The 20,577-nt window shown below is 35.6% G+C and overlaps 1 protein-coding gene across 1 annotated transcript in view; it reads left to right on the forward strand.

Moving 5' to 3' along the window:
• Nucleotides 1–20,577, forward strand: part of MROH1 (maestro heat like repeat family member 1) — a 241,668-nt gene that overhangs the window by 171,748 nt on the left and 49,343 nt on the right. Inside the window, 3 exon segments of the mRNA XM_077174443.1 lie at nucleotides 8,181–8,316; nucleotides 14,825–14,940; nucleotides 19,195–19,347. Coding sequence (XP_077030558.1) covers nucleotides 8,181–8,316; nucleotides 14,825–14,940; nucleotides 19,195–19,347 — 405 coding nt within the window.

The raw sequence follows: 20,577 nt of genomic DNA on the forward strand, positions 1-20,577 counted from the left end.
TAAAATAAATAATATCAAATAAATAATATAAAACAAATAAATAAATGAGAATAAAATCAGAATTCCTGGGACAGCTGCGCGTCACCGTGAGTCACAGAACGGGGACAGGAAATAAAATAAAATAGAAAATAAAATAAAATAAAATAAAATATCAAATAAAATAAAATAAAATAAAATAAAATAAAATAAAATATCAAATAAAATATCAAATAAAATATCAAATAAAATATCAAATAAAATAAAATAAAAAATATGAAAGAAATAAATGAGAATAAAATCAGAATTCCTGGGACAGCTGCGCATCACCGTGAGTCACACAATGGGGAGAGGAAATAAAATAAAATAAAATATAAAATATAAAATATAAAATAAAATAAAATAAAATAAAATAAAATAAAATAAAATAAAATAAAATAAATATACATGAGAATAAAATCAGAATTCCTGGGACAGCTGCGCCTCACCGCGAGTCACCAAAGGGGAAATAAAATAAAATATAAAATAAAATAAAATAAAATAAAATAAAATAAAATAAAATAAAATAAAATAAAATAAAATATATGAAAGAAATAAATGAGAATAAAATCAGAATTCCTGCAGCAGCTGCGCATCACCGTGAGTCACAGAATGGGGAGAGGAAATAAAATAAAATAAAATATAAAATATAAAATATAAAATAAAATAAAATAAAATAAAATAAAATAAAATAAAATAAAATAAAATAAAATAAAATAAAATAAATATACATGAGAATAAAATCAGAATTCCTGGGACAGCTGCGCCTCACCGTGAGTCACCAAAGGGGAAATAAAATAAAATATAAAATAAAATAAAATAAAATAAAATAAAATAAAATAAAATAAAATAAAATAAAATAAAATATAAAATAAAATAAAATAAAATAAAATATATAAATGAGAATAAACTCAGAATTCCTGGGACAGCTCCACGTCACCGTGAGTCACAGAACGGGGAGGGAAAGTAAGATAAAATAAAATAAAATAAATTCATGATATCAAATCAGTAAATAGGGAAATAAATAAATGAGAATAAAATCAGGATTCCTGCAGCGCCTGCGCCTCAGCGTGAGTCACCAAATGCCTCAGGAAAATAAAATAAAATAAAATAATATAATATTAAATAATAAAATATAAAATAAAATAAAATAAAATAAAATAAAATATCTAATCAATAAATAAATAAATGAGAATAAAATCAGAATTCCTGGGACAGCTGCGCCTCAGCGTGAGTCACAAAATACACACGGAAAATCACACAAAACAGCATAAAATACAATAAAATCCAATAGATCCATGATATTTAATCAATCAATAAATAGGGAAATAAATAAAATAAAATAAAATAAAATAAAATAAAATAAAATAAATATAAATGAGAATAAAATCAGAATTCCTGGGACAGCTGCGCATCAGCGTGAGTCACCAAAGGGGAAATAAAATAAAATAAAATATAATACAATAAAATAAAATAAAATAACTAATATAAAATAAAAAAAAAAAAGAGAATAAAATCAGAATTCCTGAGGCAGCTGCGCGTCACCGTGAGTCACCAAATGGGGAAAGAAAATAGAAAATCAAATCAAATCAAATCTAAAATAAAATAGAAAAGAAAAGAAAAGAAAAGAAAAGAAAAGAAAAGAAAAGAAAAGAAAAGAAAAGAAAAGAAAAGAAATCCATGATAGCAAATCAATAAATAAGGAAATAAATAAATGAGAATAAAATCAGAATTCCTGAGGCAGCAGCTGCGCGTCTGCGTGAGTCACACAACGGGGAAAGAAAATATAAAATAAAATAAAATAAAATATAAAATAAAATAAAATAAAATAAAATCAAGTAAAATAAAGTAAAATACAATACAATAAAATGCAATAAAATACAATAAATCCATGATATCAAATCAATAAATAGGGAAAGAAATAAATGAGAATAAACTCAGAATTCCTGAGGCAGCTGCGCCTCAGTGTGAGTCACAAAATGGGGAAAATTATACAGAAATAGACACAATAAAATACCAGAAAATACCAGAAAATACCATAAATCCATTATATGAAATAAATAAACAAACAAATAAATAAATAAATGAGAATAAAATACAAATTCCTGCAGCAGCTCCATGGCAGCAGGAGTCCCACAGCAACATCTGAAATAAGAGAAATAAACACAGAAAATCCAATAAAATCCAATAAAATCCAATAAAAATAATGATAATGATCTTATTAATAATATTAACATTAACATTAACATTAACATTAACATTAATAATAATAATAATAATAATAATAATAATAATAATAATAATGGTAATAATGGTGGTAATAATAATAATGGTGGGATAATAATAATAATAGTAGTAATAATAGTAATAATAGTAATAATAGTAATGGTAATAATAAGGTAATAATGGTAATAATAATAATAATAATAATAATAATAATAATAATAATAATAATAGGAATTTCTGCATCAGCTCCATGTCAGTGAGAGTCACCACAGCCTCTGAAATAGAAATAACATAAATTAAAGAAAAATTCGATATAAAAATAAAAATAAAAATAATACCTGTAATAAAAGTAATAATAAAAGTTATAATAATGATAATAACAATAATAATGGTGATAATAATGGTGGTAATGGTAATGGTAATAATAATAATCATAATAATGGTAATAATTGTGGTAATAATAATAATAATAATAATAATAATAATAATAATAATAATAATAATAATAATAATAATAATGGTAATAATAAGGTAATAATGGTGGTAATAATAATAATAATAATAATAATAATAATAATAAAAATAGGAATTTCTGCATCAGCTCCATGTCAGTGTCAGTCACCACAGCCTCTGAAATAGAAATAAATTAAATTAAAGAAAAATTCGATATAAAAATAAAAATAATACCTGTAATAAAAGTAATAATAAAAGTTATAATAATGATAATAACAATAAAAATGGTAATAATAATGGTGGTAATGGTAATGGTAATAATAATAATGGTAATAATGGTGGTAATAATAATAATAATAATAATAATAATAATAATAATAATAATAATAATAATAATATTGGAATTTCTGCATCAGCTCCAGGTCAGTGTCAGTCACCACAGCCTCTGAAATAGAAATAACATAAATTAAAGAAAATTTCTATGGAAAAATAAATATAAAAATAAAAAAAATAATAAAAACAATAATGGTAATAATGGTAATAATAATAATAATAATAATAATAATAGGAATTTCTGCATCAGCTCCATGTCAGTGTCAGTCACCACAGCCTCTGAAATAGAAATAACATAAATTAAATGAAAGAAAAATTCGATATAAAAATAAAAATAACAATAAAACCAATAATAAAAGTAATAATAAAAGTATTAATAATGATTATAATAATAATATTGGTAATAAAAATAGGAATTTCTGCATCAGCTCCAGGTCAGTGTCAGTCACCACAGCCTCTGAAATAGAAATAACATAAAATAAAGAAAAATTCGATATAAAAATAAAAATAATACCTGTAATAAAAGTAATGATAAAAGTTATAATAATGATATTAACAATAATAATGGTAATAATAATGGTGGTAATGGTAATAATAATAATGATAATAATGGTAATAATGGTGGTAATAATAATAATAATAATAATTGTAATATTAATGCTAATAATAATAATAATAATAATAATAATAATAATAATGATAATAATAATAATAATGTAATAATGGTGGTAATAATAATAATATAATAGTAATAATAATAATAATAATAATAGGAATTTCTGCACCAGCTCCAGGTCAGTGTCAGTCACCACAGCCTCTGAAATAGAAATAACATAAATTAAAGAAAAGTTTGATATAAAAATAAAAATAATACCTGTAATAAAAGTAATAATAAAAGTTATAATAATGATAATACCAATAATAATGGTAATAATAATGGTGGTAATGGTAATGGTAATAATAATAATGGTAATAATGGTGGTAATAATAATAATAATAATGGTAATAATAATGATAATAATAATGGAAATAATGGTGTTAATATAATAATAATAATAATAATAATAATAATAATAATAATAATAAATAATTGGAATTTCTGCATCAGCTCCATGTCAGTGTCAGTCACCACAGCCTCTGAAATAGAAATAACATAAATTAAAGAAAATTTCTATGGAAAAATAAATATAAAAATAAAAAAAATAATAAAAACAATAATGGTAATAATGGTAATAATAATAATAATAATAATAATAATAATAGGAATTTCTGCATCAGCTCCATGTCAGTGTCAGTCACCACAGCCTCTGAAATAGAAATAACATAAATTAAATAAAATTTGACATAAAAATTAAAATAATACCTGTAATAAAAGTAATAATAAAAGTTATAATAATGATAATACCAATAATAATGGTAATAATAATGGTGGTAATGATAATGGTAATAATAATAATAATAATAATAATAATAATAATAATAATAATAATAATAATGGTAATAATGGTAATAATAATAATAATGATAATAATGATAATAATAATAACAATAACAATAATCTTGGGAATAATCATAGGAATTTCTGCATCAGCTCCATGGGAGTCACCAGGGACTTGGGAAATTCCATTCCCAGTTTTCATTCCTCAGTTTCATTCCCAAATTTCATTCCTGGATTTTATTCCCAGATTTTATTCCCAGTTTTTATTCCCAAACCCCATTCCTGATTTTATTCCCCACTCCCAAATTCCATTCCCAGCTTTAATTTCTCCAATTCCATTCCTGAATTTCATTCCCCATTTTTCCTCCCCACATTCCATTCCCGATTCCATTCCTGGTTTTTATTCTTGAATTCCATTCCCGGATTCCATTCCTGGTTTTCATTCCCCAATTCCATTCCTGGTTTTTATTCTTGAATTCCATTCCCCAACTCCAGTCCTGGTTTTCATTCCCGGATTCCATTCCTGGTTTTTATTCTTGAATTCCATTCCCAATTCCATTCCTGGTTTTCATTCCCCGATTCCATTCCTGGTTTTCATTCCCAATTCCATTCCCGGTTTTCATTCCCAGATTCCATTCCCGGTTTTCATTCCCAGATTCCATTCCTGCTTTTTATTCTTGAATTCCATTCCGGATTCCATTCCTGGTTTTCATTCCCAGATTCCATTCCTGGTTTTCATTCCCCAATTCCATTCCTGGTTTTCATTCCCAGATTCCATTCCTGGTTTTCATTCCCCAATTCCATTCCCGGTTTTCATTCCCAGATTCCATTCCTGGTTTTCATTCCCCAATTCCATTCCCGGTTTTCATTCCCAGATTCCATTCCTGGTTTTCATTCCCAGATTCCATTCCTGCTTTTTATTCTTGAATTCCATTCCCCAACTCCATTCCCGGTTTTCATTCCTGGATTCCATTCCTGGTTTTTATTCTTGAATTCCATTCCGGATTCCATTCCTGGTTTTCATTCCCCAATTCCATTCCCGGTTTTCATTCCCAATTCCATTCCCGGTTTTCATTCCCAGATTCCATTCCCGGTTTTCATTCCCAGATTCCATTCCTGGTTCTCATTCCCAGATTCCATTCCCGGTTTTCATTCCCAGATTCCATTCCTGGTTTTCATTCCCAATTCCATTCCTGGTTTTCATTCCCGGATTCCATTCCCGGATTCCATTCCCCAATTCCATTCCTGGTTTTCATTCCCCAATTCCATTCCCGGTTTTCATTCCCAATTCCATTCCTGGTTTTTATTCTTGAATTCCATTCCAGATTCCAGTCCTGGTTTTCATTCCCAATTCCATTCCTGGTTTTCATTCCCAATTCCATTCCTGGTTTTTATTCTTGAATTCCATTCCTGGTTTTCATCCCTAGTTTTCATTCCCATGTTCTTATTCTCAAATTCTATTTCCGAATTCCATTCCCTGTTTTCTTTCCCAAATTTCATTCCCTGTTTTTATGCCCAGATTCCATTCCCAGTTTCCATTCCCAGTTTTCATTCCCAGTTTCCCATTCCTGGATTCCATTCCCATTCCCCATTCCCCATTCCCCATTCCCATTCCCCATTCCCATTCCCATTCCCCATTCCCATTCCCATTCCCCATTCCCATTCCCATTATTCCCATATTTCTCATTATTCCCACTATTCCCATTATTCCCATTATCCCCATTTTTCCCATTATTCCCATGATCCCCATTATTCCCATTTTTCCCATTTTCCCCATTTTTTCCCATTATTTCCCATTTTCCCCATTATTCCCATTTTTCCCATTATCCCCTTTTTCCCCATTTTTCCCATTATTCCCATTATTTCCCATTTTCCCCATTATTTCCCGTTATCCCCATTATCCTCATCATTCCCGTTTTTCCCATTCCCATTCCCCATTCCCATTATCCGCATTATCCCCATCATTCCCATTATCCCCATTATCCCCATCATTCCTATCATTCCCGTTTTTCCCATTCCCATTCCCCATTTTCCCCATTATTTCTCATTATTCCCATTATCCCCATTATTCCCATTTTTCCCGTTTTCCCCATTTTCCCCATTTTCCCCATTATTCCCATTTTCCCCATTTTTCCCATTTTCCCCATTATTCCCACTATTCCCATTTTTCCCATTATCCCCATTATTTCCATTATCCCCATTATTCCCATTATTCCCATTATTCCCCATTATTCCCCATTTCTCCCATTTTTTCCATTATCCCCATTATTCCCGTTTTTCCCATTATTCCCATTTTTCCCATTATCCCCTTTTTTCCCATTTTTCCCATTATTCCCATTCCCATTTTTCCCATTGTTTCCCATTTTTCCCATTATTCCCATTATTCCCATTATCCCCATTATTCCCATTATCCCCGTTTTTCCCGTTTTTCCCATTATCCCCATTATCCCCATTATTCCCACTATCCCCATTATTTCCCATTATTGCCATTTTTCCCATTCCCATTCCCCATTCCCATTATTCCCATTATTTCCCATTATTCCCCATTATCCCCATTATCCCCATTATTCCCATTATCCCCATTTTTCCCATTTTCCCCATTTTCCCCATTATTCCCATTATTCCCTTTATCCCCATTATTCCCATTTTTCCCATTCTTCCCATTTTCCCCATTATCCCCATTTTTCCCATTATTCCCATTATCCCCATTATCCCCATTTTTCCCATTATCCCCATTATTCCCATTTTCCCCATCATCTCCATTTTTCCCATCATTCCCACCATTCCCATCATTCCCGTTTTTCTCCCCCTGCAGTCCCTGGCCCCGTTCCCAGCCCTGGTTCCGGTCCTGGCCCTGCTGGTCCCGCGCTGCTCCGATGGAATTCCCGGGGTTCATTCCCAAATTCCATTCCTGAATTCCATCCCCAGCTTTTATTCCCCGATTTTTTGCTCAGATTCCATTCCCAAACCCCATTCCCACATTCCATTCCCAGATTCCATTCTTGAATTCCATTCCCCGTTTTTTTCCCCCCAATTCCCATCATTCCCATTTTTTCCCCGCAGTCCCTGGCTCCGTTCCCAGCCCTGGTTCCCATCCTGGCCCTGCTGGTCCCGCGCTGCTCCGATGGAATTCCCGGGGTTTATTCCCATTTTTCTCTCCCCCTGCAGTCCCTGGCTCCGTTCCCAGCCCTGGTTCCCCTCCTGGCCCTGCTGGTCCCGCGCTGCTCCGATGGAATTCCCGGGGTTCATTCCCGTTGTTTTCCCTGCAGTCCCTGGCTCCGTTCCCAGCCCTGGTTCCCATCCTGGCCCTGCTGGTCCCGCGCTGCTCCGATGGAATTCCCGGGGTTTTATTCCCTAATTCCATTCCCCGTTTTTTTCCCCCCAATTCCCATTATTTCCCATTTTTTCCCTGCAGTCCCTGGCTCCGTTCCCGGCCCTGGTTCCCATCCTGGCCCTGCTGGTCCCGCGCTGCTCCGATGGAATTCCCGGGGTTCATTCCCGTTTTTCCCCTCAGTCCCTGGCCCCGTTCCCAGCCCTGGTTCCCATCCTGGCCCTGCTGGTCCCGCGCTGCTCCGATGGAATTCCCGGGCTTCATTCCCGTTTTTCCCCTCAGTCCCTGGCCCCGTTCCCAGCCCTGGTTCCCATCCTGGCCCTGCTGGTCCCGCGCTGCTCCGATGGAATTCCCGGGGTTCATTCCCGTGTTTCTCTCCCGCAGTCCCTGGCTCCGTTCCCAGCCCTGGTTCCCGTCCTGGCCCTGCTGGTCCCGCGCTGCTCCGATGGAATTCCCGGCGTTCGCCGCCTCGCCCTGGATTCCGTCCGGGCCCTGCTGCGCATCCAGCTCTGCTACCAAGGTGGGGCCCGGCCACACAGGGAGCAAATCCCAGAATTCCCAATGGGAAAAATTCCCGAAATTCCCAACGGGAACAATTCCCGAAATTCCCAAAGGAAACAATTCCCAACATTCCCAACGGGAACAACTCCCAAAGGGAACAATTCCCAACATTCCCAAAGGAAACAATTCCCAACGTTCCCAACGGGAACAATTCCCGAAATTCCCAAAGGGAAAAATTCCCGACATTCCCAAAGGGAACAATTCCCAAAGGGAACAATTCCCGAAATTCCCAACGGGAACAACTCCCAAAGGGAACAATTCCCAACATTCCCAAAGGAAAAAATTCCCAAAGGAAACAATTCCCAACGTTCCCAACGGGAACAAATTCCCAAAGGAAACAATTCCCAACATTCCCAACGGGAACAACTCCCAAAGGGAGCAATTCCCAACGTTCCCAACGGGAACAATTCCCGAAATTCCCAAAGGGAGCAATTCCCAAAATTCCCAAAGAAAAATAATTCCCAACATTCCCAAAGGGAGCAATTCCCAAAGGGAGCAATTCCCAAAATTCCCAAAGGAAACAATTCCCAAAAAATCCCAACGGGAGCAATTCCCAAAGGGAACAATTCCCGAAATTCCCAACGGGAACAATTCCCAAAGGGAACAATTCCCAACGTTCCCAACGGGAACAAATCCCGAAATTCCCAAAGGGAACAATTCCCAAAATTCCCAAAAGAAACAATTCCCAAAGAAAAATAATTCCCAACATTTCCAAAGGGAGCAATTCCCAAAGGGAACAATTCCCGAAATTCCCAAAGGGAACAATTCCTGAAATTCCCAAAGGAAACAATTCCCAACATTCCCAAATGGAAAAATTCCCAAAATTCCCAACGGGAACAATTCCCAACATTCCCAATGGAAACAATTCCTAAAGGAAAAATTTCCCAAATGAAAATAATTCCCAAACTTCCCAAACGAAAAAATTCCCAAATGAAAATATTCCCAAAACAAAAAAAATCCCAGAAGGAAAAATTCCCAAAATTCCCAACAGAAAAAATTCCAAAATGAAAAATTCCGAAAATTCCCAAATGAAAAAAATTCCCAGAAGAAAAAAAAACCCAAAAGAAAAAATTCCCAAATGAAAATAATTCCCAAAATTCCCAACAGAAACAATTCCCAAAATTCCCAACAGAAAAAATTCCCAAAATTCCCAAAGGGAACAATTCCCAACGGAAAAAATTCCCAAAATTCCCAAAGGAAACAATTCCCAAAATTCCCAAATGAAAAATTCCCAAAATTCCCAGAAGAAAAAATTCCCAAAATTCCCAAATGAAAAAATTCCCAAAAGAAAAAAAATTCCCAGAAGAAAAAAAAATCCCAAAAGAAAAAATTCCCAAGTGAAAAAATTCCCAAAATTCCCAAAAGAACAATTCCCAAAGGAAACAATTCCCAAAATTCCCAAAGGAAACATTCCCAACATTCCCAAAAGAAAAAATTCCCAAAAGAAAAAATTCCCAAAAGAAAAAATTCCCAAAATTCCCAAAGGAAATATTTCCCAAACTTCCCAACAGAAAAAATTCCCAAATGAAAAAAATTCCCAGAAGAAAAAATTCCCAAAATTCCCAAATGGAAAAAATTCCCAAATGGAAAAAATTCCCAAATGGAAAAAATTCCAACATTCCCAAAAGGAAAAATTCCCAAGGTTCCCAAAAGACACAATTCCCAAAATTCCCAAAGGAAACAATTCCCAAAATTCCCAAATGAAAATAATTCCCGAAATTCCCAAAGGGAACAATTAATTCCCAAATGAAAAATTCCCAAAATTCCCAAAGAAAAAATTCCCAACAGAAAAAAATCCCAAATGAAAAATTCCCAAAAGAAAAAATTCCCAAATAAAAAATTCCCAAAATTCCCAAATGAAAAAATCCCAAAAGAAAAAATTCCCAAAATTCCCAAAAGAAAAAATTCCCAAAATTCCCCAATGAAAAAATTCCCGGAAGAAAAAAATCCCGGAAGAAAAAATTCCCAAATGAAAATAATTCCCAAAATTTCCAAAGGAAAACAAAATTCCAGAAGAAAAAATTCCCAAAAGAAAAATTCCCAAAGGAAATAATTCCCAAAATTCCCAAATGGAAAAATTCCCGAAAGAAATAATTCCCAAAAGAAAAAAATCCCAGAATAAAAAAGTCCCAAAATTCCCAAATAAAAAATTCCCAAAATCCCCAAGTGAAAAAATTCCCAGAAGAAAAAATTCCCAAAATTCTCAAATGAAAAAATTTCCAAAATTCCCAAAAGAAAAAAATTCCCCAAGTGAAAAAATTCCCAGAAGGAAAAAATTCCCAAAATTCCCAGAAGAAAAAATCCCAAAAGAAAAAATCCCCAAAATTCCCAAATGGAAAAAATTCCCCCCAAAAAATTCCCAAATAAAAAAATTCCCAAGTGAAAAATTTCCCAGAAGAAAAAATTCCCAAATGGAAAAATTCCCAAAATTCCCAGAAGAAAAAATCCCCTAAATGAAAAAATTCCCAAATGAAAAAATTCCCAAAATTCCCAAATGAAAAAATTCCCAAAACAAAAAAAAATCCCAGAAGAAAAAATTCCCAAAATTCCCAAGTGAAAAAATTCCCAAGTGAAAAAATTCCTAAAATTCCCATATAAAAAATTCCCAAAGGAAAAATTTCCCAAAACAAAGAATTCCCAAAGGAGAAAATTCCCAAAGAAAAAACTCCCAAATAAAAAAATTCCCAAATGAAAAAAATTCCCAGAAGGAAAAATTCCCAAAATTCCCAAAGGAGAAAATTCCCAGAAGAAAAAATGAAAAAATTCCCAAAAGAAAAATTTCCCAAATAAAAAATTCCCAAAATTCCCAAATGAAAAAATCCCAAAAGAAAAAATTCCCAAAATTCCCAAAACAAAAAATTCCCAAAATTCCCCAATGAAAAAATTCCCAAACCAAAAAAATCCCAGAAGAAAAAAATCCCAAAATTCCCAAATGAAAATAATTCCCAAAATTCCCAAAGGAAAAAAAAATTCCAGAAGAAAAAATTCCCAAAAGAAAAAATTCCCAAAATTCCCAAATGGAAAAATTCCCAAAAGAAAAAAATCCCAGAATAAAAAATTCCCAGAAGAAAAAATTCCCAAAATTCCCAAATAAAAAATTCCCAAAATTCCCAAATAAAAAATTCCCAAAAGAAAAAAATCCCAAAACAAAAAAATTCCCAAAATTCCCAAAGGAAAACATTCCCAAAGGAAAAAAATTCCTGGAAGAAAAAATTCCCAAAATTCCCCAAAGAAAAAATTCCCAAATCAAAAAAATTCCCAAAAGAAAAAAATTCCCAAAATTCCCAAAAGAAAAAATGAAAAAATTCCCAAAAGAAAAAATTCCCAAAGGAAACAATTCCCAAAATTCCCCAATGAAAAAATTCTCAGAGGAAAAATTCCCAAAATTCCCAAAGGAGAAAATTCCCAACTGAAAAAATTCCCAGAAGGAAAAAATTCCCAAATGAATAAATTCCCAAAATTCCCAAAGGAGAAAATTCCCAACTGAAAAAATTCCCAAAGTTCCCAAAACAAAAAATTCCCAAAATTCCAGAAGGAAAAAATTCCCCAATGAAGAAATTCCCAGAGGAAAAATTCCCAAATAAAAAAATTCCCAAAATTCCCAAATGAAAAAAATCCCGGAAGAAAAATTCCCCCAAAAATTCCCAAAAGAAAAAATGAAAACATTCCCAATTCAAAAAATTCCCAAAATTCCCAAATGAAAAAATCCCAGAAGAAAAAATTCCCAAAATTCCCAAAATTCCCAAATAAAAAAATTCCCTGGCTGGGAGGGAATTCCATGAAATTCCAGGAATTTTTGGGGTTCAATGGCCCCAAATCCCAACTTTTGTTCTCCAAGGGTTTTGGCTTCAATCCCAAGGAGGAAATTCCCTGGAATTTTGGGAATTTCTGCACTTCAACCCCATCCAATTCCGACTTTTCCATGGAATTCCATGGAATTCTTGAGTTTCCATCCCATCCAATCCCAGATTTTTTCCACAGAATTCCCAAATTTTTGGGGGTTCCCATTCCATCCCATCCCAGATTTTCCACGGAATTCCTGGAAGTTTTTGGGATTTTTGGGAGCGTGGAGATGTCGGGGTTGTCCAGGAGTGGGAATTCCATGGAATTCCGGGAATTTTTGGGGTTCAACCCCATCCAATTCCGGCTTTTTCCAGGGAATTCCAGGAATTTTTTGGGTCCAGTTCCAGCTTTTTCCAAGGAATTCCCAAAGTTTCTGGCTTCAATCCCAAATTCCAACATTTCCATGGAATTTCGGGGATTCCATCTCATTCCATTCCAGCTTTTCCATGGAATTCTTGGAATTTTTGGGATTTTTTTGGGAATGGTTTTTCCTGAGGTTTTTTTTGGGATTTTTTGGGATGCTTTTCCCAAGGTTTTAGTCCAGGTTTTTCCACGGAATTCCCAAATTTTTGGGGTCCCATCCAATCCCAGATTTTCCCTGGAATTCCTGGAAGTTTTTGGGATTTTTGGGATTTTTGGGATTGTGGAGTTCCCGCTTTGTCCAGCAGGGGGCGCCGCTTCCCTTTGGAATTTTGGGAAGCGCCTCTTGGAGAGGGAATTCCAGGGAATTCCAGGAATTTTTGGGATCGATCCCATCCAATTCCAGCTTTTCCAGGTTCATCCCAAATTCCAAGGTCTTTTGGGGTCCAAAAATCCCCCAAAAATCCGGAAAAATCCCCAAAAAATCCCCAAAAATCCCAAATTCCAAGGTGTTTTGAGGCCCAAAAATCCTGAAAAATCCCCCAAAAATCTGGGAAAATCCCCCAAAAATGTGGAAAATCCCAAATTCCAAGGTCCTGGAATTCCAAGGTCTTTGGGGCCCAAAAATCCCAAAAAAATCCCCAAAAAAATCTGGAAAAATCCCCAAAAAAATCCCCAAAAAAGTCCCCAAAAATTCCCCCTGGAATTCCAAGGTCTCGGGAGCTTTTCCAAGCCCAGAATTCCAGGATTTTTGGCCTTTTCCCAAATTTTTTTGGGGATTTTTGGGTGGGAATTTTGGGAATTCTCATTTTCCCCCAGGATTTTTAGGTGGGAATTTTGGGAATTTTGGGCATTCCCATTTTTCCCCCAGGGTTTTTGGGGATTTTGGGGTGGGAATTTTGGGAATTCTCATTTTCCACCCAGGATTTTTGGCCTTTTCCCAAATTTTTGGAGATTTTGGGGTGGGAATTTTGGGAATTTTGGGTGGGAATTTTGGGCATTCCCGTTTCCCCAGTGTTTTTGGGGATTTTGGGGTGGGAATTTTGGGATTTTTGGGTGGGAATTTTGGGAATTCTCGTTTTCCATCCAAGATTTTTGAGTGGGAATTTTGGGTGGGAATTTTGGGAATTCTTGTTTCCCCCCAGGGTTTTTGGGTGGGAATTTTGGGAATTTTGGGCATTCCCGTTTTCCCCAGGGTTTTCTCCTTTTCCTGAATATTTTTTGGGGATTTTTGGGTGGGAATTTTGGGAATTCTCGTTTCCCTCCAGGTTTTTTGGCTGGGAATTTTGGGAATTCTCATTCTCCATCCAGGATTTTTGGGAATTTTGGGTGGGAATTTTGGGAATTGTGGGAATTTTGGGCATTCCCGTTGATCCCCCAGGGTTTTTGGGGATTTTGGGCTGGGAATTTTGGGAATTCTCATTCTCCTTCTGGGATTTTTGGCCTTTTCCCGAATTTTTGGGTGGGAATTTTGGGAATTCTCATTCTCCATCCAGGATTTGTGGGAATTTTGGGTGGGAATTTTGGCCATTCCCATTTCCCCAGGGTTTTTGGGTGGGGAATTTTGGGAATTTTGGGTGGGAATTTTGGGCATTCCCATTTTCCTCTGGGTTTTTGGGGTGGGAATTTTGGGAATTCTGGGTGGGAATTTTGGGAATTTTGGGAATTCTTGTTTTCCATCCGGGAATTTTGGGGATTTTGGGAATTTTGGGCATTCCTGTTTTCCCTCAGGGTTTTTGGGTGGGGAATTTTGGGCGGGAATTTTGGGCATTCCCATTTTTCCCCAGGGTTTTTGGGGATTTTGGGGTGGGAATTTTGGGTGGGAATTTTGGGAATTCTCCTTTTCCATCCAGGATTTTTGGCCTTTTCCCAAATTTTTTGGGGGATTTTTGGGTGGGAATTTTGGGCGGGAATTTTGGGAATTCTCATTCTCCATCCAGGATTTTTGGGTGGGAATTTTGGGAATTCTCGTTTTCCATCTGGGATTTTTGGCTGGGAATTTTGGGAATTCTTGTTCTCCATCCAGGATTTTCTCCTTTTCCCAAATTTTTTTGGGGGATTTTTGGGTGGGAATTTTGGGAATTCTCATTCTCCTTCTGGGATTTTTGGCCTTTTCCTGAATTTTTGGGTGGGAATTTTGGGAATTTTGGGAATTCTCATTCTCCATCCAGGATTTTTGGGATTTTTTTGGGGAATTTTGGGAATTCTGGGTGGGAATTTTGGGAATTCTGGGTGGGAATTTTGGGAATTCTCCTTTCTCCCAGGTTTTTCCCGGGATCACCAGGATGAACTCGTGGAGGGGCTGCAGTCGCTGCAGGAGGGGCTGGAAAATCCCAACCCCAACCCCGACCTCGGCCACAGCTGCACCAGGATCGGGGTGGTGAGAACGGAAATTCGGGAATTTTGGGGAAATTTGGGAATTTTGGGGGAATTGGGGGAATTTTGGGGAATTTTTTTGGCTTTTTTTTGAGATTTTGGGGGGGTTTGATGGATTTTTTGGGGGAATTTTCTTGCTTTTTTTGAGATTTTTGGGGATTTTATGGGGATTTTTGGGAGAATTTTGGGGGAATTTGGGGAATTTTGGGGAATTTTTTTCAGATTTGGGGGGGTTTATGGAATTTTGGGGGAATTTTGGGGGATTTTATGGGGATTTTGGGGGAATTTGGGGAATTCTTTTGGATTTTTTTTTTGAGATTTTGGGGGAGGTTTAATGGAATTTTTGGGGGAATTTTGGGGGAATTTTTTTGGCTTTTTTTGAGATTTTTGGGGGGTTTTATGGAATTTTGGGAGAATTTTGGGGGATTTTTTTGGGACTTCTTTGCGGAAAGATTTGGAATTTGCAGGGATTTTTGGGAATTTTTTGAGATTTTGGGGTGATTTTATGGAAATTTTGGGGGATTTGGGGGGGATTTTTGGGAGAATTTTGGGGAATTTTTTTGGCTTTTTTTGAGTTTTTTGGGGGGTTTTATGGAATTTTTGGGGGAATTTTGGGGGAATTTTCTTGCTTTTTTTGAGATTTTTGGGGATTTTATGGGGATATTTGGGGGAATTTTTTTGGCTTTTTCTGAGATTTTCAGGGGGATTTAATGGAATTTTTGGCGAAATTTTGGGGAATTTGGGGGGATTTGGGGAATTTTGGGGGAATTTTTTTGGCTTTTTTTTGAGATTTTGGGGGGTCTTTATGGAAATTTCGGGGGGATTTTGGGAGATTTCATGGGGATTTTGGGGAGAATTTTGGGGGAATTTGGGGAATTTTGGGGGATTTTTAGGGGAAGATTTGGGATTTTGGGAGAATTTTGGGGGATTTTTTGGGGGGAATTTCGGGGAATTTTTTTGGCTTTTTTTTGAGATCTTGGGGGGGTTTATGGAATTTTGGGGAGATTTTTGGGGATTTTGGGGGAATTTTGGGGGAATTTTTTTGGCTTTTTTTGAGATTTTGGGGGAGATTTTTATGGAATTTTTGGGAGAATTTTGGGAGAATGCTGGGGGAATTTGGGGGGATTTTGGGGAATTTTGGGGGAATTTTTTTTTGCTTTTTTTTAATTTTGGGAGGGATTTAATGGAATTTTTGGGGGATTTTGGGGGAATTTTTTTTAATTTTTTTGAGAATTTTTTGGGTGTTTTAAAAATTTCTGAGAATTTTTGGAGATTTTCAGGGGGATTTTATGGGGATTTTGGGAGAATTTTGGGGGAATTTTGGGGGGATTTTTTTTTGGCTTTTTTCGAGATTTTTGGGGGAATTTTGGGGGATTTTTTGGGGGGATTTTGGGGGAATTCTTTTGGATTTTTTTTTGAGATTTTGTGGGGGGTTTTATGGAATTTTTTGGGGAATTTTGGGGGATTTTTGGGGATTTTTTTTGCTTTTTTTGAGATTTTCAGGGGGATTTAATGGAATTTTTGGGAGAATTTTTTTTCTCCTTCTTTTTGAGAATTTTCAGGGGGTTTTTAAAAAAATTTGGAGAATTTTTGGGGGATTTTGGGGGAATTTTGGGAGATTTTCAGAGAATTTTGGGAGAATTTGGGGGGAATTTTGGGACTTTATTTCTCTTCTTTTGAGAATTTTTTTGGTTTTTTAAAGATTTCTGAGAATTTTTGAAAATTTTTGGAGAATTTTTGGGGGATATTTGGGGAATTTTGGGGGAATTTTTTTCAATTTTGGGAGGGATTTTATGGAATTTTTGGGGAATTGTTTGAGATTTTAGGGGATTTTATGGGGATTTTGGGAGAATTTTGGGGAATTTGGGGGAATTTTTTTGGCTTTTTCTGAGATTTTCAGGGGGATTTAATGGAATTTTTGGGGGAATTTTGGGGGAATTTTCTTGCTTTTTTGGAGATTTTTGGGGATTTCATGGGGATTTTTGGGAGAATTTTGGGGGATTTTTTTGGCTTTTTTTTGAGATTTTCAGGGGGATTTAATGGAATTTTTGGGGGAATTTTGGGGGATTTTGGGAGAATTTTGGGGGAATTTTTTTGGCTTTTTTTGAGTTTTTTGGGGGATTTTTGGGGGGATTTTTTGGGGGAATTCTTTTGCTTTTTTTGAGATTTTCAGGGGGCGGTTTATGGAATTTTTGGGGAAATTTTGGGAGATTTTATGGGGATTTTGGGAGAATTTTGGGGGAATTTGGGGGAATTTTTTTGGCTTTTTTTGAGATTTTGGGGGGATTTGATGGAATTTTTGGGGTAATTTTGGGGGATTTTTGGGAGAATTTTGGGGGAATTTTTTTGGCTTTTTTTGAGTTTTTTGGGGGGGTTTATGGAATTTTTGGGGGAATTTGGGGAATTTTGGGAGAATTTTTTTGGCTTTCTTTTGAGATTTTGGGGGGATTTTATGGAATTTTTGGGGGATTTTAGGGGGATTTTTGGGAGAATTTTGGGGGATTTTTTTGGGACTTCTTTGCGGAAAGATTTGGAATTTGCCGGGATTTTTGGGAATTTCTTGAGATTTTGGGGGGATTTTATGGAATTTTTGGGAGAATTTTGGGAGAATTTTGGGGGGGTTCTATGGAATTTTTGGGGGAATTTGGGGGAATTTTTTTGGCTTTTTTTTGAGATTTTCAGGGGGATTTAATGGAACTTTTGGGGAAATTTTGGGGAATTTGGGGGGATTTGGGGAATTTTGGGGGAATTTTTTTGGCTTTTTTTTGAGATTTCGGGGGGGATTTTATGGAATTTTTGGGGGATTTTAGGGGGATTTTTTTGGAGAATTTTGGGGGAATTTTGGGGAATTTTTTTGGCTTTTTTTGAGATTTTGGGGGGGATTTCATGGGATTTTTGGGGGATTTTTGGCGATTTTTGTGGATTTTGGGGGGAATTTTGGGGAGAATTTTGGGGAATTTTTTTTGCTTTTTTTGAGATTTTGGGGGGCATTTTATGGAATTTTTGGGGAATTTTTGGGGGATTTTTAGGGGAAGATTTGGGATTTTGGGGAATCTGGGGAATTTTGGGGGGATTTTTTTTGGCGTTTTTTTGAGATTTTCAGGGGGATTTAATGGAATTTTTGGGGGATTTTGGGGGGATTTTTGGGGGAATTTTGGGAGAATTTTGGAGGAATTTTTTTGGCTTTTTTTGAGTTTTTTGGGGGGGTTTATGGAATTTTTGGGGGAATTTTTTGGGATTTTGGGGGAAATTAGGGGGAATTTTGGGGGAATTTTTTTGGCTTTTTTTGAGATTTTGGGGGGATTTATGGAATTTTTGGGGGGATTTTGGGGGATTTTATGGGGATTTTGGGGAGAATTTTGGGGGAATTTGGGGAAATTTGGGGGACTTTTAGGGGAAGATTTGGGATTTTGGGGAATTTGGGGAAATTTTGGGGGAATTTTGGGGAATTTTTTGGCTTTTTTTTGAGATTTTCAGGGGGATTTAATGGAATTTTTGGGGCAATTTTTGGGGATTTTGGGGGGAATTACGGGGAATTTTGGGGGAATTTTTTTGAGATTTTTGGGGAATTTTGGGGAATTTTTTGGGGAGATTTTTGAGAATTTTTGGAGAATTTTTTGGGGGTTTTACCAAATTCTGGGGGAATTTTTTAATAATTTTTTGAGGATTTTTGGGAATTTTTTGAGATTTTGGGGGAGATTTTATGGGATTTTTGGGGGAATTTTGGGGGAATTTGGGAGAATTTGTGGGGAATTTGGGGGAATTTGAGGAATTTTTTTTGCTTTTTTTTAATTTTGGGAGGGATTTTATGGAATTTTTGGGGGATTTTGGGGGAATTTTTTCTAATTTTTTTTTGAGAATTTTTTGGGTGTTTTTAAAATTTCTGAGAATTTTTGGAGATTTTCAGGGGGATTTTATGGGGATTTTGGGAGAATTTTGGGGAGAATTTGGGGGAATTTTGGGGGGATTTTTTTTGGCTTTTTTTTGAGATTTCCGGGGGCATTTTATGGAATTTTTGGGGGATTTTTGGGAGAATTTTGGGGGTTTTTTGGGGGATTTTTTTGGGACTTTTTTGGGGGAAGATTTGGAATTTTGCAGGGATTTTTGGGAATTTTTTGTGATTTTGGGGGGGGGGATTGTTTGAGATTTTGGGGGATTTCATGGGGATTTGGGGGGAATTTTTGCGGGAATTTTTTCCGGAATTCCGGATTTTTTCCCATTTTTCCCATTTTTTCCCCATTTTCCCCCCTGTCTGCAGGTTCTGGGCAGGAGAATCCCCCCGGAGCAGCTGCTGGGGCTGCTCCTGGCCCTGCTGGAATCCTGGGATGATCCCGAGCCCGACTGCGCCCGCGGCGCCGCCGCCATCGGCAACGCCCTCATCCGGGAGAGGGGGGGGATCCTGCAGGACAAGGTCAGGAGGAACAAAAATAATGAACAAAAACTCCAAAATTAATGAACAAAAACTGCAAAATTAATGAACAAAAACTCACAAATTAATGAACAAAACCTCCAAAATTAATGCTCAAAAATTCCCAAAATTAATGTCCAAAAACTCGCCAAATTAATGAACAAAAACTCACAAATTAATGAGCAAAAACTGCCAAAATTAATGAAGAAAAACTCCCAAAATTAATGCCCAGAAACTCCCAAATTAACGCCCAAAATTCCCAAAATTAATGCTCAAAAATTCCCAAAATCAATGCCCAAAAGTCACAAAATTAATGCCCCAAAAATTACCCAAATTAATGCTCAAAAACTCCCCAAAGTAATGAACAAAAACTCACAAATTAATGAACAAAACCTCACAAATTAATGAACAAAAACTCCAAAATTAATGAACAAAAACTCCCAAAATTAATGCCCAAAACCCCCAAAATTAATGAACATAAACTCACAAATTAATGCCCAAAACCCCCAAAATTAATGAACATAAACTCACAAATTAATGAACAAAAACTCCAAAATTAATGAACAAAATTTCAGTCTCAAAAATTCCCCAAATTCCTCATCCGGGAGAGGGGAGGGATCCTGCAGGACAAGGTCAGGAGGAACAAAAATTAATCAACAAAAACTCCAAAATTAATGAACAAAAACTCCAAAATTAATGAACAAAAACTCCCAAAATAATGCCGAAAAAGTCCCAGAATTGATGCCCTAAAACTCCCAAAATTCATGCTCAAAAATCCACAAATTAATGCCCAAAACCTCCCAAAATTAATGCCCAAAGATTCCCAAAATTAATGGCCAAAAACTCCCAAATTAATGAACAAAAACTCCCAAAATTAATGCCCAGAAACTCCCAAATTAATGCCCAAAATTCCCAAAATTAATGCCCAAAAATTCCCAAAATTGATGCCAAAAAGTCGCAAAATTAATGCCCAAAACCTCCCAGAATTAATGAACAAAAACTCCAAAATTAATGCCCAAAGATTCCCAAAATTAATGCCGAAAAACTCCCAAAATTAATGCCCCCAAATTCCCCAAATTAATGCCCAAAAACTCCCAAATTAATAAACAAAAAGTCCCAAAATTAATGAACAAAAAGTCCCCAAATTAATGCCCAAAAATTCCCAAAATTTATGCCGAAAAAATCCCAAAATTAATGGCCAAAAACTCGCCAAATTAATGAACAAAAACTCCA

Source organism: Agelaius phoeniceus, chromosome 1 (assembly GCF_051311805.1).
Source record: "Agelaius phoeniceus isolate bAgePho1 chromosome 1, bAgePho1.hap1, whole genome shotgun sequence".
NCBI classification, from domain to species: Eukaryota; Metazoa; Chordata; class Aves; order Passeriformes; family Icteridae; genus Agelaius; species Agelaius phoeniceus.